The following is a 23952-nucleotide window of genomic DNA, read 5'->3' as shown; positions in this document are numbered from 1 at the left end:
TGACTATTTATTTTAGTTTCAATCGGAAATGGTAAATTAGGATAGACTCAAAGGGAATCAATTTTGTCCAAATGTAAAGTTTAAATTCAATTTAAATTTTATTTTGATAAAATAATTCATCAAGAAAATGTATATAGTAACTCCATAGTTTCATTTTGGAGCTTCATTGCAAGAGGACGCTTGTACATTTCAATTGTGAAATCGAAACATGATTTAGGAAACATTGAGAAAAATTTGCCTTCTACGCCAACCAAATTGTCTTCAGACATACACGCAACTCTTTTCTTAGGCAACACAACATTCAATAATGGGCAAATAATTGAGAATGTAATAATGGATACAAAAACCGGCATCGGATCGATTAATTGGACTAGTTTGATTAGAGGATTGTGCTTGAGTCAAGGCCTGATTTGATTGCAAATATATGTTTTTATTTAAATAGTACTATTCTTTTGTCGATTCTGCCATCCAAATTGAGAAAAACTTAGATCGGGCTTGTGCTCGAGTCAATGCCAGATTGACAATGTAGAGCTAAGACCATATACGTCGATAGCCAATTCAAGTAAAGTCCAAAATTAGAGTTGTCACTCCTGGCCATTTTGGCCCAATTTGGTATTGTAGCCAAGGCCCAAGGCAATTGATCAAAGCTGGGTTCCTTTTCTGTATGCTAAAAGCAACCAAGATATAACAATTGAATGTAAAATTAAGTTAACACAGGATATACCATTATATATCAAGCCAAAAAATTAGAAAATTTTGTGATAGATAAGTTTAATTTCTTATTAGATTATGCTGTTCAAAACCCTAATCACCACAGTTCATGCCATAAAACCTTGCAACTTATCTCTCATTCAAATATAAAGAGACATGGTGGACATTCTGCAATCCAACAATATTGTTGAAATCCAATAAAAATGAAATAGGATCTTTGAAAAATGTTTAAATCACAAAGAGTTCGATTCATAATCAATAAAATTATATTCTTCACGTACCCAACCAACGACAAAAATAATAATGTAATTAGTTTTGGTCACGATCTTATCATTAATGTCACCACTCAATTTTTGAATTTGAATTTGAATTCGTAACTAAAAACACTATAATCCTATAAATATGAATGATTAATAAAGAAAAAAGGTAATACATTGCACACACACATAGAAATAAAAAATCTCTTATGTACTTAGAATCAACCTGGTTACATTATAAGTTTGACAACTAGGGATCAACCTGCTTGGACCAATCTAGGGATCTCCCTTCATTTTCCAATTCTGATTTGAAAACTCCTAGGTAATTTTTGTATTCACTATGTCTGAGCATCCTTTCAGAGCCATCAATATGAATAACGTAAAAAAAATCACTCTACGTCCAATTTTCTCTTTACATCTAGAATCTATGATCTTATCCTCAATACCAGTATTCATAAAACTCTGAATTACTTTTATAAATCAACGGAGAATGATGATAAATCTTATCAACACATGCCGTAAAATTCACTCCCTTGTTTGATTCAATGATCTAATGAATATATCTCTCTATATAGATTTACTATGACGTCCTACTCACCACATGCGCTAAAAGACATGGTTAAAGAAAAATTCAGTGATCTACTGCGCAATTGTAACGTGTACAAGGATGAAAAAGAAAGCTGGGATATGCCGCCGTTGGGATAACTATGCAGGCTCAAACAATATACACATGCGCTAAAAGACATGGTCAAGAGAATATCCTGGTGATTCACCTCTAAGTGGAACGAACATATATACCTGCAATACAGCCTGCATTAATCGGTCAGTGGAAATATTCTTAAAAAAAATGATAATGGCCGGCCATAACCAAGACTTTTAGTAATGGCAATGGGAGCCAAGTCACTAGTCCTATTATTGTTGAATTGATCCCACTTATGTCACACTTGCCAAATTTGTGCTGGACTATTGTCATGGTGTAACATTTATGAGTTATTTACTCAATATTATCTTAATATCATCAAACTATATAATTTATATTGTTTTAGTATCCTCTAATTATATAATTAGTATCGTTTTAATATTTCAGATGATACGAGAGATCAATATATATATTTAATATTTTATAATTTTTTATTTATATGAGATTTTACTATGAGTGTTATAATTAACTTATGATATTTTGATACCCTTTTAGTGGATATTTACTCGCCAATTCAATATCAGTCATAGTCAAGTCGTTTTCATCGACAAATTAGGAGATTTATATCATTTCATTTTAATTTCTTTGTAGTCTTTTTCTATGGGTATCTTTAACCTGTTGTCTTACTCACTCTTTTGGAAAAGCATACCAAAACCAAATCTTTAGTTAGGTTCTACTCTAGGTCTAGGGTTAAATTAGTACGGTTAAGCTTGGCACCAGGAGGAGTTTAAGGGTTTATCTGATGAAAGTACTGTAACTCTTTTTATGACATAATCTACTGCTCATGGCCTTCAGATTCAGCCCCACTTTTCAGCTTTTTAACTATCTTCAAAGGGAAAAGGACTATTTCCCACCCAACTTTTAGGTATTCTCAAAGCTATATTTACGAAAAATAAAAAATCTTTATTTCCACTTAAAGATAAATTTTTGTTAATTTTTCTGTTAAAATGAGAGATAAAATAGTTATTTTATTTTTTATATTAAAAAATTATAAAATTGATTATTTTCACTCCCCTTAGGTTTTAGAAACTAACATTTCATCTTTATTTAAAGTTTTTAAACTTTAAAAAGTAATTTTTCACCCCAAAACCTAGGGTTTCTATATTTTTTAAAATGCAACCATCCTCATAAATTTCAAAAATAGTAGTTTCACCTTCATTCTTCAACTTCATCTTTCGACGTTGTCTCCGATCTCCTCCTTCTCCTGGTGCGACGACGGTAGTGTGATGAAGAGATTTTTGTCTCTTCGTCATCTCCCTTCTTCGCTCCACCCAAACGACGAAGGATGACGCTTCATCGTCCTTCGTCGCTCGTCGCATCGTCTAGACGCAACGATGAAGGACGACGAAGCGTCGTCCTTCTTCTGTTCTTCCAGATCTGGATGACATTTCGTCATCCAAATCTAGACGACGAAGGGTCGTCCTTTGTAGTTGGAGATGAGAGATCGGTAAAATACGTCGGCTATCGGTGGTGGCCAGAGAAGGAAGCAAATCTTATGGATGAAATCTAAACTTTTTAAACTTTAAAGATAGGTTGAGGTGTTAGTTTTTAAAACCTGGAGGAAAAAAATGGTAAAATTTTAAAGTTTTAAAGTTTATAATTAAAATAACGATTTTATCTCTATCTTTAACTAAAAATTTGGATAATAATTTAATCATAGATGAGAATAAGAGTTTTTTATCTCTTGTAAATATAAATTCGTGATTACCCTAAAAGTTTGGTGGGAATTGGCGTTTCCCATCTTCAAAATATGTCATTCAGATGTGTCATACGTGGACCATAGACATTATAGTTTTCGATCAACTACTGCAAAAAGGTTGAGACATATGGGCTCTCATTAAAGTGACTAGACCCTCGACAATTTCATGGCTATGGTTCAGTCTTTCAACTTTCCCAGCTCCTGATACAACAAAAGATTCCTAATTTAATAATGTGAACCTCGATTTCACACAAAATGTCATCGAGGATAGATCTTCATTAACCTAAACAAAATTGTATAGAGGAACAAGATTTTGGAGGACCAGATATGCGTGCCACTTATCTTTTATCTAACTGGTGAAAGTGGCTGCTGGCTCATCGATGAACCATGCTTTGAAATATTCCATTGGCCTACCAGCTCCCTTCCAACCGAGCTATATAAATCCATCTAAATTGAACTACGAAAATCATTCATGTTTTAAGCCTCAACTTTTTCTGCGAGGAATACAATCCAATCCACTGATGGGTCCTGCAGTTGCAACAGTTCGTGGCCAACCAAAACTTAATCTTCTTCTGTATGTTATTTTAATGTTAAAGTCATTCCTTTATCTGATTCAACTCCATGAATAGGACTCTGATACTATGTCACATGAATAATTTTTTCTGTATATATTTCTGTGTTTCAATAAAGGAATTGTACATAAATATATACATATCTTAAACTTTATACAAGGAAATAGAATAAATTTAATTAATACATAATAATATATAACAAAAAATTAAATATTTAAAATATATTTTAATATAAAAAACTAAATATATAAAATATATTCTAATAAATCGAGTACGCTTTGTCTCTTTTAGCTTGCTCCTAATCGAATAAAATATTGTCGTTTAGGCCCAAGCCACATGATCAAGCTACAGTGTTTCCCATTTTGAGTCTTGTCTTTGTGACTTTTACATGTAGTGAGGTACAATCACCTTTGCATAGACTGACAGGCTACAGTGTTGATTGGATTGTGAGATTGAAGATCATCAAGTCCGGTCTGTCATGTCTAGTAGATGCCAGCCAGCCACAGCCATCCAGCAATATGGGGCCAGTGTTAACCGTGTATTAAGTCTGTGTGCCAAGTTGCCAACAAAGGATTTGTCAATTGACTTGTCAACACGTGATTTCCCTATTTAACTTTCAATTAAGTTTAATATATTTTGCTTTAAATTCCTTATTAAGTCTTTTGATTCGACATTTCACCCACTAACACTGTGAAGCTGGCGACAATTGAAGTGTCATTTTGACTATCTTAATTAATTTGCATGGCTTTAATTCATTAGATACTAATAAACTTAAAAAATAAGGCCAAATGACTATTTCCCACCCAAGGTTTGATGTTTTCTCAAGTTTATACTTTTTAATTATGAAAACACCAAACACTCACCCATGATCGGTTAGATTTAACAAAACCCTAACGGTAGTAAATTTAATTTTATTTTCCCCCCTAAAAGTTTAAAAACTAACATTTTTTCCCTAAGCTAAGTTTGAAAAGATTACATTTCCCCCTAGGGTTTATTTCCAAACCCTTTCATTTTCTCTGACGCCATCACCGGCCGTCTTCCCCTCCAGACGGTTTCTCTTCCACCGACGGCCGCCCTCAACTCTTGCACTACGCATCCGACTCAGAGAGAAGTCATCTGGGAAGACGATCATCTTCCCAGACAAAGTTCTTTGTCTTCCACGGCTTCTCCGACTCTGATCTGATGTCCAAATGGGAGGAAAGAGTTCGTCGGAAGGAGAGGAAGCTTTGGGAGGGAGAAGTCGTCGGCAATGGAGCCAGAGATGTCACCGGAGATTTCAAAAGGAAACCCTAGGGTGAAACGGCGATTTTTTAAAACTTAGACTGGGGAAAAATTTTAGTTTTTAAAGTTTAGGGGGGGCAAAATAGATTCTATTTTAGTTTATTTTTAATATTATAGCGAAAATGACGATTTTACCCTTACCACCGTTAGAGTTTTGTTAAATCTAACCGGCCATAGGTGGGTGTTTAGTGTTTCCATAGTTAAAAGATGGAAACTTGAGAAAACATCAAACCTTGGGTGGGAAATAGTCATTTGGCCAAAAAATAATTGCATACATGTATAAGCCTTAGAAAGTGTGTGTATGTAACTGCCGAGGTTTTCATACATGATCATTTTTTAAATGTGTGTTATTGGCGTCGGATGTTTATATTAATAAGATTTTTTACTTTGTTCATGCAAGAGTTGAGAAGGCTACAAATATTGAAATGATAATGCTGTTTTCACCTTCTTACTTCTAGACCACTAAGTTTCCCCATGAACTTAATTAAGATTAATTAATTGTAGACCATTAATAGGAAGTATGCATGTACAGTTGGTCAAGCAAAAATTTTACATATTTAGCTCAAGATCATATTGCTGATCAGTTAGTAGCCAAAATCTATATGTTGATCGTGCATATACCTGAAGAAATCAAGAAAATATAAATTCATTGCTAGTATGGCCCTTTTCAACATGAAACTTATTTCTAATGCTATCAATTCTGCAAAATTGGGTCAACTACTCAATAATGAGAATAAAAGACCAACTAAGCATGATGCATTTTATCAATAATGCATGCATGTATGTATGTATTTATGTATGTATGCATCTACATACATACATGATCAACAAAGTTGCTATAAATTAGGGTTCTTACCTTTGCTCTCGTTATTTGTAATAATTCGATAATTAAGCAGATCTAAAAATAAAATCAGCCATGAGTAGAGGTGGGAGTTATGGTGGTGGACAAAGTTCCTTAGGCTATCTGTTTAGTCCTGACGAGCAACCTTCTAAACCTCCGGCCGGGCAGACTACTGTTAGCATTCCTCCGTACGGTATCGACACCACCACAGAGAAATCTCCTGATACTCAATCTTCTGGGAAACAAAACGTTTCAAACAACTACCAAAGGTCTCAAGGCCAGAACTCTGGCAACTTCATAACTGTGAGTACTTCTCATGATACTTAATTATAATAAATTAACAGTGGAAATTGTTTGTTTGTGATCTTCTTTTACCAACTGCTTAAATTATTTTTTCAGGATCGTCCTTCAACAAAAGTCAAGTCGGTTCCTGGTGGAGATTCCTCACTGGGGTACTTGTTTGGAGATAAGTGAGATTATTAATTATTATATATTTTCTGCTTATATATATAGCTGCTTTGTGGAGTTTGAATAATAACATGTACAAATAAGGGATTCAGTTCTCATCGGCACTCTCTCATGCTCAAGCTCAAGGTCAAGGTCATCTTCCTCCTTCCAGTTTATTATATGTGATGTTAAAACATCATCTAGATTTGAACGTGTTGCAGATTATGTGGATATGTGCAATTGTATGAATTCACAAATAATTGCTATTTCAGTGTTTGTCTTGTGTGATTCTTTTTTTCTTTTCTTCCATAAAGAGATGGATATAACAAAGGAAGCGAAATCAGTACTATCCATTTTAGTTCATGCTTGCTGCATCCTTCCAAAATATACTATATATGTTGCTTGCCTTGGTTATTTATTAACTTCTGTTTCTTTCCCTTTTTCTTCTTCTTCTTTTTATACATATGGGAGACTAAAGATCTGAGTCTTTGTATAAATCTATGAAACTGTTCTTCTATTGCGGATTATTGATTCTATATCATTGTACTTTAATTTATTTAATATGTTCATGGGAAATGAGGGAAAATTAACTACAAGGATCAGATTTAATGAAGTTTGTTTTTTTATTGATTCTTTTACAATTTTTTTTCCTTCTTGATCAATTAGAACCAAGATTGTACTTGCTTTTCTCTTCAAATTAACCATTAATTCGCTTAATATCTTCAAGAAACCCAAGAATTTCTTATACGAATTAACTTCCTACTTGTATATAATCTTTTACCGTATATTAGCCAATAGCCATTGCATCTGCAGGTATGCATATATGATCCTATGGAACAGATATGAAATTCTAATATTGTAGTTTCAGTTAATAACTTCATCTCCTATATACAAATATATATACTAAGGGTGATTAAATAAAATTTTTTAAGTTAATTATTCTAATAAAGTCCAAATATTTCTTTTTTTAAGTATTGTCCGAATATTATAGGGAATTGAATATACTGGGAGAGTAATAACTATTAGAGATATATTGGCAATTTGGGACTTGACGATTATATATATTGCAGCAAGTTCTGATCATCAGTTGATTCTTCCCTCCCTCCTGAGAACTGTCAAATGGCCGACATGTGAGAAACTAGCTATTTAAGGTTTTTGTGTGCATTTTTTTTATAATTGTAGTGTGTGCGTGTGTGTGTATAGACGAAGTTCCAAACTTTTTGAGCACTTCCACAACTAGGTCTATATATATCTATTGGGTTGTGTTTCATTCATATGCTCCTCTTTGTTCCGTGAGGGAGGCAATTACATTTTCTATTCATCATCAGTTGATATAGAAGAATGCATAGAAAGGATATTTGAACTCCTTGTTTTTATGTAATTAGACAGCATTCAATTTCTTTCTGTCATATTCATAATGACTTAAGCCAGGCATGCATCCTCAAAGAGTACATATGAGTTAAAATGAAAAGAAGTATGTGTTTGAAGCCATTTGCTACTGTAATGCAAGCATATATATGTTCATCATAGGAAGAAAATGGAAGGGTTGCTTCCCCAACAAAAAAAAAAAAATTAACTGTATGTGCTTTCTAGACTCTAGAGTTTTCTCTCATTCTCTAATTTCAGAGATATTATCATGCTCCTGAAATCCTCTTAAGTACTGAGTTTGGTTGGGATCCATGTTGAATGTAAATTGAAAATTTCGTGGAAAAGGACCTTTCTTTTCTCTTCCTCTTTAGCTGCCTCCTGCCTGTAATTAATGTTCGTCCTCTCTTCCATAAAGGCATGCTTCATAGTCAATGATATACGAGGTGATCATTTATAGCGCTTTCACTTACGTGTATACAGGCATAGTTTGCTATATTGAATTAATGGAATTAGTAAGAAAAATAAATCTTTGAACACAAATTATGATAACAACAAACTAGTTTCTGGGGTTGATTTTTGTTTACGCTTACTAACATTGAGCTCAATATGTGGGTAGGTTATGTAGAAGGAAACTCCATCAATAAGTTTAATATACTAATTTAATTGAAAGCTTCACACTTGATCATTACTACTATTTTTAGGGTTGAATTCAAACCTAATTACTTAAACTTGGATAATTGAGTTCAAGTGAAGGATTGGACTCGTTATATAAAACAAGTTGAGCATGAGACGGTTTAAATCAAATTCAAAATAAAATGATTTTTTAGTTGAGTTTTAGGTTGAACTAATTAATCTCAAGCTCTGTTTATTTGAATCAATCTTGGGCTAATTGTTGTTAGAGTTTGATCCGATTCGAATTCAACCTTAGCTATCTCGCATGCTATTGTAGAGAAATTTGATAAACATTATGATTTATGTGTTTGGTCTGATCTACTGTTAAATTTTAATGGAGAACCTTATTCTATTACATTCAACACTAAAGCATAAGTATTGTTGACATTCCATGACAAAATTAGGAAGGCCAAATGACTATTTCCCACCCAAGGTTTGAAGCAAACTTAACTTTCACTCGTTAACTATCGAAAATCTAAATACTCATCTGTCTGTTAAATTTCATTGTTACTATCGAGGGTAAAATTATCATTTAGAAATTTTATTTAAACATATATTTTAGGATTATCCCTAAGTTTTCAATTTTTTTTCTACCCCATAAACTCATATTTTTTAGGTTTAAACACTGACTTCTCCCCCCTCCCAAGTCTAGAGTTGCAAAACTTTATCTTTTTGCCATATACAGTTGGCCCCTGGATTTTTAAAAAGTTTCAGTTACACCTCAATCTTCCTTTCTCCTTCTCTCTATTGATGATTAGTCATCACTAGTCATCGATCTCTCCCTCTTGCCTTGTTAGCTGCTCTCTCTTTCCACTCAAGTTGTCTTCATCTTCGATAAAGATGAAGGGTTTTCGTTTGAGATGAAGACTCATCAGATGAGTCTTCATTAGACAAAGACCAGTCGTCTTCGTCTTAGACAAAGATAATCGAAAAATGGGGGGGGAGAGAGAAGGTGGGAAGGAGAGAGTTGACGATTGGAAAAGATAAATTGTTCACCAAAGATCAAATTTGGAAACTGAGGGAGAGATAAGGGGTGAAACTAAGATGATTTAGAAAGTTGAGAGCGACTGCAATGGGAAAAAAGATAAGAGTTTAAAACCTTAAACTTGAGAGGAAAAAAATCAGTTTTTAAACTCGAAAAATATGAGTCTATAGGACAAAAATAAATATTTTAAAATTTTACGATAATTTTAAAATATGAGTTTAAATAAAATTTTTAGATGATGATTTTATTCTTAATAATAATAAAAAAATTTAATAAATAGATAAATATTTAAAATTTTGATAATTAACAAATGAGAAGTAGATTTACATCAAACCTTAGGTGGAAAACAGTCTTTTGGCCAATCGGGAATTGGACTGGCTTAATTTAGCCCAGATTTGAAGTGGACGTGTCAGTCCAAAATTATCAGAAATTTGTGCTGGCTCAGTCATCCTAGCCCATTTCAGTTCACTACGTTTAAAACTTTAAAAATATAACCTTTTCAGTTAAAATTGGATATATTATAAATATTACATTATTGGGTATTATTTATTTATATTTTTAAATTTATAATAACATAATAATATTTATATATTTAAATTATATATTAAAAAAATAATTATATTGATAAAAATAATGTAAGTCTTCACAGGAAAAAAAAAATTGACAATGAATTTAGTGAGAGTAACATCACACAAGAGTGGATGAAATAGATAACAATAGTGTCACTGTATCACCATAGGTAGATTATGTAAAAATTATGAGTTTTGAGTCTATATCTATTTAAATAGTAAATAAAAACATAAAAAAAATAATAAACTATTAAAGAAAGAGAATAAAGGGAAGGCCAAACGACTATTTCCCGCCCAAAGTATGCTGTAATGATAAGTTTTCACCCTTTAATTATAGAAACACCAAATATCCACCCATGATCAGTTAAAAATAACGGTGGTAAGGGTAAAATCGTTATTTTCTCTATAATATTAAAAAATAAACTAAAATATAACCTAATTTTACCCCCTAAACTTTGAAAACTAAAATTTTCCCCCAGCCTAAGTTTTAAAAAATGGTAGTTTCACTCTAGGGTTTGGTTTTGAAATCTCCGACGACCTCTTCGGCTCTATTGCCGACGGTCTCTCCCTCCCGAAGCATCCTCTCCTTCCGACGATCTCTTTCCTCCCATTTGGAGGGTCGATCGACGTCGGAGACGTCTTGGAAGACGAAGTTCGTCTTCCCAGACGAAGACGACGACTTCGTCTTCCCCGACAAAGTTCTTCGTCTCTCAAGGCGTCTCCGATGCCGATCGGCTCTCCAAATGGGAGGAAAGAGATCGTCGGAAGGAGAAGATGCTTTGGGAGGGAGAGGTCGTTGGCAATGGAACCGGAGAGGTCGTCGGAGATTTCAAAACCAAACCCTAGGGTGAAACTGCTATTTTTTAAAACTTAGACTGAGGGAAAATTTTAGTTTTTAAAGTTTTGGGAGACAAAAAGAGATAAAATTTTCAGGTGTTAGGGTTCTATTAAATTTAACCGGTCATGGGTGGGTATTTGATGTTTCTATAGTTAAAAGGTAGAAACTTGTCATTACAGCATATCTTGGGCGGGAAATAGTCGTTTGGCCTAAAGGGAATGGCAAACTGGTCTAACTCAATTATTAGAAGAACTAGCTTAAAATAGACCAACGACTCAGTTTAAATAAATTGATTTTAAATTAAAATTTTAATTTGATAAAATAATTTATTCATTTATTTAATAATATCTTATCAATTTTATTATTTAGGTTAACGATATCTCTATAGTGATAATTTACACCGATTTCAATAAACTTGAATTGGACATAATTTAGTTTTGATTTTAGCTGGAGCCAACCTTGTGCTCAGTTGGACCGAAATTCCACTACTAAGTAAGTATCAAACGACAAAATCTAGAGTGTTCTAAAGCCCACCATCAGCCAATACCTGGGGGCAGAGCAATGCCCCAAGAAAACAACTTTATACCGACTCCGACAAAACCCACTATCACGAAATAAAGTTAGGAATCAAAATACTCTTTAATTTGTCGTTTTGCTGAACGTTATCTCGAGAATGGCTCCCATGGATTGGTTTATCTCCGTATGCACTTCAATGGATAAGATTAACCCGTTTGGTCTGTGAAGAAGGCTGGCCCAGGCCAATATGCATGTCAGTTTTGTTTTGCCAATGGAAAACAGGAGCTAACTGGCAGTTGTTTTGAACTCTTTAACCTCTAGAATGGACCCACTTGTAGCTTTTGACAATGGCGTTGCCGTCTACGTTGAAAATTTAATTGGCCTTTAAAATACCACTCTTTCAAACATGTTTCAGAGCCTTCAAAATGAGAAAAAGGCCTTACTAGCATACTACCAAAAGAGCAATAACATTGATTAACTGCCATAAGTCAAGACTGTTGCTTGGCAGAAATGGGAAAAACTCTGCATATTCGCAGACCAATTGCTTCCAAGGATCCATTTGTCATGTAGGCGAAGCGTGTAATTATAAATGTCCTTGCAGTTTTTCAGATATATCCCATAAAGCCGATATTAGGTGGGTACTGGGGAGTTTTCCTTTTTGACAACTTTCTTTATGTGTATTTGATTCGAATTACGGAAGAACCAAACTCCTAAAGCTTGTTTAGTTTAGACAGACAAAAACCGTATTTTTATGGGATCCAAGTCTCAGCATGTGCTATCTACTAAATACTAATAGTCTACATGATATCTGCATATTCTTCTTGCCTTTCTCTTGCTCAGAATTGAAAACGAGAAACTTGCTAAACTGTATGGAATAGAATAAATTCTGTAGACTTTTTTTTTTTTAAACCACCCAAGTCCCTCCCTATATGTACTGAAACAAAGACTCAGTCTTTTAGACTCTTTCTCATTTACAAACAAATCCCATCTCACGTTTTGTCAATGGATGAATTATGGACAAATCTCAGAAGAACCCAGGTGAAAATATTCTTCTCCTATAGTATTTCCCTTATCTCTGGCTTCTTGATATTCCTTCTACATAATCTCTTTTGCAGGTATTTAATATCATCGGATTACTTGGTGTCCTTGTTTTGTTGAACACAAATGGAGTTGAGAGCGGAAAAAAAGCTCATAATTTGGAGTCCTTTCAGTATCCGGCTATAAGTTGCAGAGCTCACAGCGTTTCTTTAGAAGATTTTGGTGGAGTTGGTGATGGAACTACATCAAACACCAGGGCTTTTAAGGCTGCAATAGATCATTTGAGCCAGTTCGCAACGGATGGCGGGTCTCAACTCTATATTCCTCCTGGAAAATGGTTGACCGGAAGCTTCAATATCTCCACCAGCCATTTTACTTTGTATCTTCACAAAGACGCCGTTCTTCTTGCTTCTCAGGTTGGTAAATAACATTTTCAAGTCTCACCCATAAGATAAAATAGTTCACTTAACTAGATATCTGATACGACACCTGCAATTTTTGGGGGAGATTTTGATGGATCACACATACCATATTTTCGAGGCAGAAAGCATTAATTGTATCCAACAGAAACCGTCTCTTAATGTTCAATTATTCAGCAAACTTTCTTAGTCTTTTCTTGAAGTTTCTGTATTCAATTTTTGCTGCTGAAGATGCTTTTGCAAGGACTTTTCTGCATTCAATGTGATGTGTTTTGTATTTACTGCATTCAACAGCAAAAACTCTCAAGCACACTAAATATACACTGTACTTCCATCATTATATTTGATTCTGATATGTAGATTCAGCATTCTTAAGAGTATATGATAATGATAATGATAATTATAACAATGAAATAATCTGCTTGACATTTTTATTCAATTTTGTTGCTATGTTTCCACATTTTGTTTTCAATTTTAATGGCTAGCTTTTGGAATATAATCCTCCTAAGATTCGTATCATAAGTTCTAACAATTTCTCAATTGGATTAGGATGAGAGTGAATGGCCTATTATTGAACCTTTACCATCATATGGTCGAGGAAGGGATAATGCCGAAGGTGGAAGGTATAGCAGCCTGATTTTTGGAACCAACCTTACTGATATTGTCATAACAGGTACTGATTGATGCATTAATCACAATTGAATTTTTGAAAACTATTTGTTTGGAATTATTAAGGAGTAGATGGAGTTTCATTCGCTTGTCAGGGGACAATGGAACTATTGATGGTCAGGGTGAGCCCTGGTGGACCAAATTCCGGGCAAAAGAGCTAAACTATACCCGGCCTTACCTCATTGAAATCTTGTACTCAGAGAAGCTTCAGATATCCGGTCTCACTTTGATCAATTCTCCATCTTGGAATATTCATCCTACTTATTGCAGGTTTCTCTGTTGCTTGCTTAATCTTGTTTTTAATGTATTGAAAACCCAAGAGAAATAAAGAATATAAGACCATACTGATCATATTTTGGCAGCAATGTCATTGTTCAAGGGATAACAATCCTAGCACCAGTGACATCCCCGAACACTGATGGCATCAATCCAGGTGAGAAAGAAGAAAATTCCATCCCTTAAAAGAGTTGAAATAACATTGAGTTAAACATATAGTTATGGTTTCAGATTCTTGCACAAATACCCGAATTGAGGATTGTTACATTGTCTCCGGAGATGATTGTGTAGCAGTTAAAAGTGGTTGGGATGAGTATGGAATTTCATTTGGGATGCCAACCAAGCAGCTTGTTATTAGAAGACTGACATGCATTTCTCCGACCAGTGCAGTGATTGCACTGGGTAGTGAGATGTCCGGCGGGATCGAAGATGTCAGGGCAGAAGACATTACCGCCATTGATTCTGAATCTGGGGTTCGGATCAAAACTTCTATAGGAAGAGGAGGCTTTGTGAAAAAGGTATACGTCCGAAGGATGACTCTGAAAACCATGAAATGGGTATTTTGGATGACAGGCAATTATGGTAATCATCCTGATAATAACTATGATCCTAAAGCACTTCCTGTGATACAAAATATCAATTACCGCGACATAGTTGCTGAGAATGTAACAATGGCTGCTAGATTGGAGGGAATTCCTGGAGATACCTTTTCTGATATATGCATATCTAATGTGACCATTGGACTAACAGAGAAGCCGAAGGAACTACAGTGGAACTGTACAGATATTGCAGGAATTTGGAGTGATGTGACTCCTAAACCATGTGACTTGTTGCTGGATCAAGGACCAGAGAAGATCAAACAATGTAAATTTCCAGAAAATAGTTTGCCTATTGATAACATAAAAATCCGTACTTGTTGTAACAAGAACTTTTAATACAGATTGATCTGTGCGCATAGGGAAACTTCTACATGCAAGGTTTTGATTAATAACTGAATATCCAAGCTTTGATTAATAACAAAATCCATATTGATCTTTTCCTGTAAAACAAGCTTTAACAGTTACTATTATGAATTCCCAAGCTTCATTTCTATCTAGTCATGATCTATATCTGGAACTTGCATATTGGCCTGCCAGAACCCAGAAGTTCCGTTTGCATTTCAGATTCCTGGATTCCAGTAAACAACAAAATAAAATAGCTGAGATTCAAACAACACAGAGATGGAGGCAAACATGTCATTAAAGGAACAAGTTCTAATAAGAGAGAAGTCAGATCCATGAACATTATGACATCCAGAATTATGCTTAACGCGCTACAAATTCCAAACTAGTAATACTTGGAGAGAAGTTTTCTACCAGTTTCTTATCAAACTCAAGCAGCTATAAACAGATTTGTTAAGTACCTAAACTAACATGCAATTGGCCTCCTGAGCATATTTTTCACTCCCCAACCCTCAGAGAAGTAATTGTCCAGCTCCTTACACATGATCTAACTCCAGCCTTTGGGACAAGAAAACAAATTCCAATGCTGTTCCTATTCAGAGTGATGGACAACACATCGAATCAGGGGGAAAGAGGTTATTTTGTATGAATATCTACAGTAGAATCACAGGATGCTCCTAATAAGTTGGGTCTGGGTTGAACTTCATTGATTCCCTCCATATGAGCTCCTTGATGTGATCCTCAGTACATGATGAATGCTCAAAATCAAAGTTGAAAGGACTGGGGCAGACAGGCTCATCATTGATTTCATGAAGAGATGACAAATATGGGTGACTAAGTGCTTCATCAACTGCAAACAGATGAAAAAGAATTAGCATATAAAAACTTTTAATAAGTGGTGAGAAAAAAAAATGATGTACTAAAAATCTGAATCCTTCATCGTACCTGTAATTCGTTTGTTGGGATCAAAGACCAGCATTTTCTCTAGCAGATCAACAGCCCCCACAGAATTATTGGGAAATCTAGTTGAGAAATTTTGCTTCCTGCACTGAGGAAGCTGTCTAACATATCTTCGGGCATTATCACTTCGGAGAAATCCAAGGCTGGCGTCATCAGGTGAGCCTATTAACTTTAAGACAAAAAAAGAAGAACACAGGGATGATGTTGTCAGCACTAACACTGAGAAGAAAATAGAATTTTTACTCAATTCTTCCTACCAGAATGACAGCATTCAATATATATTTATCTTCCCTGAATGAAAGAAGGGATTAGGAAGGTTCTGTCAGTATCCAATATAAGCCATAACAAGCACAAGAGACCTAAAGAATCAGCAAAGATTTCTGGTCTTGGGTTCAAGAATGGTAGCATGATATAGTCTGTAACTGACTATCAAAACTGAGTCCATCTAGGCATTCCTCCTCTCCTAGAAAGTTACATAATTCAACAACTAAAGTTCTTGTGTGTTTACAGGTGCAAAACATTACCAAAGCGGGAATGTCCTCTAGAGTGTAACCAAAAGCGAACTATTTCAGAGTCTTTATTGGTGTTTAAATTTGTGTCTTTTTTCTGGTTTTGTGTAGTCTTAGAAATGGTTCAGAACTTTTAAACTAGCATGGCGCCTTTTAATTTAGGTTTTAAATATACCGGTAATAATAAGCTACTGTAGAGCAGCAGCTAAGACATTACACAACTTCAGCTTAAAAAATCTTACCAACCACCAATATTCATACCTCAGTGATAAGTTTGAGCTGATGCACATAATCTTTCCCAGGAAACAAAGGTTCTCTGGTCATTATTTCACCAAGTATGCAACCAACAGACCATATATCAATTGCAGCAGTGTACTCTGTACAATTGAGGAGCAACTCTGGTGCTCGGTACCAACGAGTGACAACATACTCAGTCATAAAATCTGTTTCAGATGTCGTCCTTGCCAACCCAAAGTCTCCAATTTTAAGGTCACAATTGCCATTGAGAAGCAAGTTGCTTGGCTTAAGATCACGGTGCAGGACACTGGCTGAGTGTACATATTTCAATCCTCGTAACAGCTGATATAAGAAGTACTGCAAAAGTTTTGTGAAACTCAATGTCAAGCTCAGTTTTAAACCCAGCATATTCTAGAAATAAATCAATGTACTCCCACATGTAAAAACTACATAGGTAGAATGGATGTCCAGTGCAGAAATACAAACTTTGAAAATAGATCATTGCCAACATTAATCCACATCTTAATCAGAAAAAGAAGGGAATTAAAAGTATCTTATTATGATACAAAGTCATCCTATGTGATCAGAGAACTTCAAAAAGGAACAAGTAGCAAAACCAATGTCCCACATATGCCAATAATTTGACAAAAATAGTTCCAATGACAAGGTGTAAACCCCAAAATTATTGTTAGTGACAAACCTGACAATGATCATCTGTTAGTGGTTGGTCAGAACGAATTATCTGATGAAGATCAGTGTCCATTAATTCATAAACAATGTAAACATCATTGAAAGTATCCTTTTTGGGGGGCCGTATGATATCCTTGATAGCAATGACCTGTTGGATACACAAAGAAGTTGTCAGAAATTACAGGCTCACAGAAAAATGAGTGGTACATGTAAAGCCACTTCCAGAGGAAGATAAATCTAATGCACTGAAGGTTGATAATAAATGATGCATATTTCAACAACTCTATTCTGATAAAGGGATATCTATGTGAAATTAAATTGGAACATATAGTATGTTACAAGTATTGGGTATTTGACAGTAATTTATCAATATTTGGATGCAGAGCATAAGATTCAGAGGCCCATACAGCACCTCTAATTGCTCCCTGGCTTATTCACAAGGCATCCACTATAAATGAAATGCAGAAAAGGTACTAATCAGGTAGCTGAGAGTAACATGAGCAGTTGTTAAAGAAAGAACTACCAACTCTAAAATAGAGATTTACTCATGTACTGAGTTACAGCACATCCACTAAATCAAAAATTTAAGTATAAGCATTTTTACCATCTTAAGTACAGGCTATAGCTCATCTGGAAGCCTGTTCATATGTAAACAATAGATCATGAGAACAAGGGTACATTGTGAAATCATCATCATGAGGAGGATAACTGTGAAGAATAAACCAGAGATGTAACCTTGGCAATCAGAAATATACACAACTTACGTTTTTATGGCTCATGTGACGAAGAAGCTTAATTTCTCTCAACGTCCTTTTGGCATCTATTCGGTTGTCAAATGCATTACCAATCTTCTTAATGGCAACCTCCTCGTGAGTCTCTGAATTTACAGCAGCACTGAAGAGAAAGGTACGTATTATACAACAAAATAATCTAGATACAACAAACTTATTAACTAAATAAGAAGTAAAAAAGTAATCTTTTGCTAGAGTAACAAATAACAAATATACAATCTCCAAATTAAAAGTTCCAAGCAGCTAAGTAACATTCTAAGAATCAAGCCAAAATTACAGCTATTTACTAGCCATCAAACTTGAAGAAGAGAGACCTAAATCAACGTAAATAAACAATAAAAAGATCATATTTTTGTTTCCTTCTGCACTTTTTTCCCGTACGATAAACTATTATGCTGAAACAAGCAACCCTCATTCGACAATACACCAAGAAATCAAAGTAAATATCATTAAAAAATCCCAAAACTCGATCATCTACAGCCATGTAGCTACACTTTTGTTTTGCATGTAACTTTCCAACAAGCAAATATTTACTCCTATAGCAAATAATATCAAATAAACTTCGTATGGAACTCAGAAACCCAACAAAAACCCCTGAAAATCGGAAAGCTTACCAAACAATGCCATTAGCACCTCGACCGATGGGTCTAATGGGAGGGGTATACTTGCTAGAGACCTCAAACAAGTTACCATAGACGTTGTACTGCACATAACGACCGCCATGTGTGAGAACTCCTTTAATATTGCTAGTTTCGCCACCAGAGCTGGACTCTTTCGCAGTTGCGGCCATTATTTTTGCAAAAGAAATCCAGAAACGTACTGGGCTTTCTTCCCTTTTCAGTTTCTGGCTTTCTGAGTTAAATAAAATTTATCAAAATTTTTGCTTTCTTGGCTTGGTGAAGCATTGGTGGTCTGGTTTTAGTCCACGTTTGGGTACAGTCTATATGTGAAAATTTGAATGCTACACAACTTTTTGTGTTGTAACCGAAGCTTTTGATCTGAATTTTGCGTGAAAATCCGTGACATGAAGTGGACTTTTTCTTATTTAAATAATATTTGTGGTTTCATTTCCTACATTTTCTTGCTTCCATGAATAAACCTCTGGCTCCCAAATCATAATCTACCTCGTGGTAACAGTAATAAAATATGAATTTGACTTTCTTCCATTGTTCCAACTCAAATTTTGAATCAGCCAATTGAAAAATAACTAAATGAAATTTGTATAATAACCCACATATCAGAACAATTTGGCGTTCAGAAGAGAAAAAAAAATGCCCACCTTCTGCAATTTTAAGATAATAAATTGCTTTGTCTCTTACAAAACTCATTACTTTCCAATTTCAGAATCACATGAATTAGCTCAGTAAAGAAGAAATAAATGACTTTTCTAATGTCTCTTTCATCACCTTCTTCTTCAGCTGAGCTTCATGAATGTTTCCTTTTTTTTCTTTCTACAACCAATAGGTGTGAGTTTACGTTCAGTAGTCAAGAAAAAGGTAAGTTCGATAGTTGAGGTTTAAGATATAGTGAACCGGTTAAACTGATTGGATTAAGATATGGGTTAAACTGTTATGATGATATCAACATCACTAATTTAAATTTTAAAAATAAAAATAAAGATTTATATCAAAAAATAAAATATAAAGAAATACAAATAAAAGTATAATTATACCGAATAAAGGTAAACAGTATTTAATTGATAGTATTAAGATTGAGTTTAAATTTACTGAATTAGTAAACTCTCAATTTAAGCTTAAGACATTAATGATTGACTTGTTCAATATAAAAAATTATGTTTAAATCTTTTAAAATCTAAGAAATTACGTTTAAATACCATAGTTTAATTTAGTGAGTATGATTTTAAATGTATAAGTATATAATTTAAAATTTTTAAATGTTTATTAATATTTTATTTAAGAATTAAATTTAAATAATTTAAACTCGAACTCAACTTAACTTTTTTCGAATCAAACCCACCTGGCTCAATTTACACCCCGGATACCACTTGGGTGGATACATTTGTTTTCAACATTATCCAATAAATTTTGTTAATAAAACCATAAAATTTTACTTATAGTATGTTAGCGTTATGGATCCAATAAAATGGACCGGGTCACCAACCAATTCTTTAGCGTATCTAAGCTCGGTCCGAAACTAAAAACATTAGCATTATCCATTAAGTAAAGGTTTAGCGGTTCAATTTCTTTGATCACAGAGGTGTTGAGTGTATTATCTTCAACTGCTTTTTCGGAAATTATGGTTGCGGTCACGGGAAAGTTCGCTGACCTACTCTTATCAGATGCTTTGAGAAGCCTCTCCATATGGGGCCTTGTTGGGCTGGTAGCTTCATAGTAATTGGGCTTTTGGTCCATGATTGTATTTAGCCACGGTGCAGAGCGCTTGCCATTTGAAAATTGAATTGAGGTTAGCAATTGTTACCCCATGGAGCAGAAAGTCTGAATTATTAGATCCAACATTATACTGGTCCATGCCCATGTGTAACCAAGGTTCCTTCTCTTCACGATTCGAACGAAGCATTCAACTGAGTTTAAGAGAAGGTCAGACCAGACTGGCTCTGGTTTTCGATCAAACCGGTCAAACCTTAAATACGGTGCGATTTTAAAACAGAGCTCCAATCATAAAAGAAAAAAAAAAAATGTTTGTCAAAAGACAAAAATTAATAGTCTTTAAAAGGAAGGAAAAGCCATAAAACGACACCGTTAAACGAAGAGTCTCGAGCATCCAGACCGACTTACAAATATTTTGAAATATGATTGGCGAAGACTCTAGAGTCCCCGCGAAAACCGATTCCAGAACGCAAAGAAGGTCCCGGAAGAACTTGTTCCCACTATAAAATCACGATTCTCCGTAACTTCTCTCGCAATCAATCGAAATTCGGCTTGCTACTAACACTTTGCTCTCGTTAAATCTTCTGCTACCGTTAATTGCTTTCTCACTTTCTAGTTCTTATCGTAATTTGATCGTCGATGGCTGAAGCGCACATGGCAGACGTTGAAACCTTTGCTTTCCAAGCCGAGATCAACCAGCTCTTGAGCTTGATCATCAATACATTCTACAGCAACAAAGAGATTTTCCTTCGTGAACTGATCAGTAACTCCTCGGATGTACGTGCTCAGTTCTCAACTATATGTGTTTAACGTTTGTCGTTCAAATTGAATTGATTTTTAAACTTCTTTTTAACTTTTACATTTATTTTATTGTGTTTATCTTGTTTTTAATCCATTTAGGCATTGGATAAAATCCGTTATGAGAGTTTAACTGACAAGAGCAAGCTTGATGCGCAACCCGAGCTCTTTATCAGGCTTGTTCCAGATAAAGCCAACAAATCACTCTCAATTATCGATAGTGGCATCGGCATGACTAAAGCTGGTATGCTATTACGTGACCGTATTGTTCGTTCAATTATTGAAAAGCGATTTTTTCAGTTAATTGAAGATCAAATCATGGTAACCATGATGATATTCTATTGTTGTTTGTTCCAGATTTGGTGAATAATTTGGGAACAATTGCGAGGTCTGGTACCAAGGAGTTTATGGAGGCGTTACAGGCTGGAGCTGATGTTAGCATGATTGGGCAGTTTGGTGTTGGTTTCTACTCGGCATATTTGGTGGCTGAGAAGGTTATTGTAACAACTAAACATAACGACGATGAACAGTACATTTGGGAATCTCAGGCTGGAGGGTCTTTCACTGTTACTAGAGATGTTAATGGTGAACCATTGGGCAGAGGAACCAAGATCACACTCTTCCTCAAGGAAGATCAGGTAAGAATTTCAATTGCAAATGCTTAATTATTCGCACATGTCGCATTCTAATAATCCATTAGAAGTTACAATGTGTTTGTTTTTGTATAAATTAAACCTTAGACTCATGAAGCAACTACAACCATCGGCATTTCACCTTGCTCATAATTTACCTTTTCTTTTGTATATAATGAACTCCTTCAGCACGAAACTCTTGAAATGTAATTGATGATTCGTTATTGATTAAAAATGCATTTTCTGATGCTTTAGTTGGAATACTTGGAGGAGAGGAAATTGAAGGACCTTGTGAAGAAGCATTCTGAGTTCATTAGCTATCCCATCTATCTCTGGACAGAAAAAACTACTGAGAAAGAGGTCAGTGATGATGAAGATGAGGAAAAAAAAGGAAGAGGAAGGTGATGTGGAGGAAGTTGATGAGGAGAAAGAGAAGAAGGGTAAGAAGAAGAAGGTTAAGGAAGTGACACATGAGTGGCAACTGATCAACAAACAAAAACCAATTTGGTTGCGGAAACCTGAGGAGATTACCAAGGAAGAGTATTCTTCCTTCTACAAGAGCCTCACCAATGATTGGGAAGATCACCTTGCTGTGAAACACTTCTCTGTGGAAGGGCAGCTTGAGTTTAAGGCCATTCTTTTTGTTCCTAAGAGAGCCCCATTCGATCTCTTTGACACGAGGAAGAAGATGAACAATATTAAGCTTTACGTGAGGAGGGTTTTCATCATGGACAATTGTGAAGAGCTCATTCCAGAGTACCTCAGTTTTGTGAAGGGTGTTGTTGATTCAGATGATCTGCCTCTTAACATATCTCGTGAAATGCTGCAACAAAACAAGATCCTCAAGGTGATCAGGAAGAACTTGGTGAAGAAGTGCATTGAGATGTTCAATGAGATAGCTGAGAACAAAGAAGATTATAATAAATTTTATGAAGCCTTCTCGAAAAATCTGAAATTGGGTATTCATGAAGACAGTCAGAATAGAGTCAAACTTGCTGAACTGCTCAGATACTACTCGACCAAGAGTGGTGATGAGATGACCAGCTTGAAAGACTATGTTACAAGGATGAAGGAGGGCCAAAAGGATATCTACTACATCACTGGTGAAAGTAAGAAAGCTGTTGAGAATTCTCCTTTCCTCGAGAAGCTCAAGAAGAAGGGATATGAAGTGCTGTACATGGTGGATGCCATTGATGAGTATGCTGTTGGTCAATTGAAGGAGTATGATGGTAAGAAGCTGGTTTCGGCCACCAAAGAAGGGCTAAAGCTTGATGAAGATGAGCAAGATAAGCAGAAAAAGGAGGAAAAGAAGAAGTCCTTTGAGAACCTGTGCAAGACAATCAAGGAAATTCTGGGGGACAAAGTAGAGAAAGTTGTGGTGTCTGATAGGATTGTTGACTCCCCATGCTGCTTGGTCACTGGCGAATATGGCTGGACAGCTAACATGGAAAGAATTATGAAAGCTCAGGCATTGAGGGATAACAGCATGAGTGCCTACATGTCAAGCAAAAAGACTATGGAGATTAATCCTGACAATGGTATAATGGAGGAGCTCAGGAAGAGGGCTGAGGCTGATAAGAATGACAAGTCAGTGAAGGATCTTGTGCTGCTTCTCTTCGAGACTGCTCTCTTGACCTCCGGCTTCAGTCTGGATGATCCCAACACTTTTGCAGCAAGGATCCACAGGATGCTTAAATTGGGTCTCAGCATCGATGATGATGACACTGCTGGTGATGATACGGAGATGCCACCATTGGAGGAGGAAGGAAACGAAGAGAGCAAGATGGAAGAAGTGGACTGAGAAAGTAAAGACGAACAGAAGTGGACATTAATCATAACATCAAAATACGAGTCTAATACAAGCGGAGAAGAGTCCTTTCTTTTTTCAAATGTCTAGTTTCTGATTTTGTTAAGTGCTGTGTGGTCTCTGTTTTCTTTTGTTTTAGGGGCACGGCTAGCGGTGGTTGTGGGTCTTGTGGCTGTGTCCCCGTGTGTTGTAATGTTTAAATATCGAAGTATAATGCACAGAAATATATGTATAATTGTAGTCTCCTTTCCTCTTTATTTTATGACTTAAGAAGTTAAATGGATGGTGTGACATTCTTGGGAAAAAAAAAAAAAAACCTGCAGTTAACATCGCAAATAAAATTCCGATGGACGTACTCCAAACTCGAGTCAGAGAAAAAAT

At 35.2% G+C, this 23952-nt stretch overlaps 3 protein-coding genes and 1 pseudogene across 3 annotated transcripts; 3 read left to right on the top strand and 1 right to left on the bottom strand.

The window, feature by feature from the left end:
- Window positions 1-6075: 6075 nt before the first annotated feature.
- On the top strand, window positions 6076-6796 carry LOC123211007 (protein SPIRAL1-like 5). The gene is made up of 2 exons (XM_044629504.1): window positions 6076-6364; window positions 6461-6796. Exons 1-2 carry the CDS (start codon window positions 6137-6139, stop codon window positions 6533-6535), a joined length of 303 nt encoding a protein of 100 aa, XP_044485439.1. The 5' UTR covers window positions 6076-6136; the 3' UTR covers window positions 6536-6796.
- A 5300-nt stretch (window positions 6797-12096) lies between these two features.
- Window positions 12097-14829, top strand: LOC123210111 (probable polygalacturonase). The gene is made up of 6 exons (XM_044628315.1): window positions 12097-12494; window positions 12572-12910; window positions 13463-13586; window positions 13678-13852; window positions 13945-14015; window positions 14090-14829. Exons 1-6 carry the CDS (start codon window positions 12459-12461, stop codon window positions 14791-14793), a joined length of 1449 nt encoding a protein of 482 aa, XP_044484250.1. The 5' UTR covers window positions 12097-12458; the 3' UTR covers window positions 14794-14829.
- Window positions 14830-15079: 250 nt separating this feature from the next.
- Window positions 15080-19449, bottom strand: LOC123212042 (mitogen-activated protein kinase homolog MMK2-like). Its single transcript, XM_044631067.1, has 6 exons — window positions 18601-19449; window positions 17960-18089; window positions 17206-17343; window positions 16530-16862; window positions 15745-15928; window positions 15080-15649 (listed from the first exon to the last, which is right to left on the bottom strand). The coding sequence occupies exons 1-6, from the start codon at window positions 18774-18776 to the stop codon at window positions 15477-15479; spliced, it is 1134 nt and encodes a 377-aa protein (XP_044487002.1). The 5' UTR covers window positions 18777-19449; the 3' UTR covers window positions 15080-15476.
- Window positions 19450-20717: 1268 nt separating this feature from the next.
- LOC123212040 lies at window positions 20718-23806 on the top strand (annotated as a pseudogene).
- The last annotated feature ends 146 nt before the right edge of the window (window positions 23807-23952 follow it).

Source organism: Mangifera indica, chromosome 3, assembly GCF_011075055.1.
Source record: "Mangifera indica cultivar Alphonso chromosome 3, CATAS_Mindica_2.1, whole genome shotgun sequence".
Classification (NCBI taxonomy): Eukaryota; Viridiplantae; Streptophyta; class Magnoliopsida; order Sapindales; family Anacardiaceae; genus Mangifera; species Mangifera indica.
Note: the sequence above shows the minus strand (reverse complement) of the source record. Positions and strands in the feature narration are given on the sequence as shown.

Excerpts from the sequence above, each read along its gene's own strand:
- LOC123211007 (XM_044629504.1), top strand. The coding sequence starts at position 6,137 with ATGAGTAGAGGTGGGAGTTATGGTGGTGGACAAAGTTCCTTAGGCTAT. Across the intron at positions 6,365-6,460 it reads ACTCTGGCAACTTCATAACT|GATCGTCCTTCAACAAAAGT; the intron begins GTGAGTACTTCT and ends TTATTTTTTCAG.
- LOC123210111 (XM_044628315.1), top strand. The coding sequence starts at position 12,459 with ATGGATGAATTATGGACAAATCTCAGAAGAACCCAG. Across the intron at positions 12,495-12,571 it reads CAAATCTCAGAAGAACCCAG|GTATTTAATATCATCGGATT; the intron begins GTGAAAATATTC and ends TCTCTTTTGCAG. Across the intron at positions 13,587-13,677 it reads TACTGATATTGTCATAACAG|GGGACAATGGAACTATTGAT; the intron begins GTACTGATTGAT and ends TTCGCTTGTCAG.
- LOC123212042 (XM_044631067.1), bottom strand. The coding sequence starts at position 18,776 with ATGGCCGCAACTGCGAAAGAGTCCAGCTCTGGTGGCGAAACTAGCAAT. Across the intron at positions 18,090-18,600 it reads GGTGCTAATGGCATTGTTTG|TGCTGCTGTAAATTCAGAGA; the intron begins GTAAGCTTTCCG and ends CTTTCTCTTCAG. Across the intron at positions 15,650-15,744 it reads TCCCAACAAACGAATTACAG|TTGATGAAGCACTTAGTCAC; the intron begins GTACGATGAAGG and ends ATCTGTTTGCAG.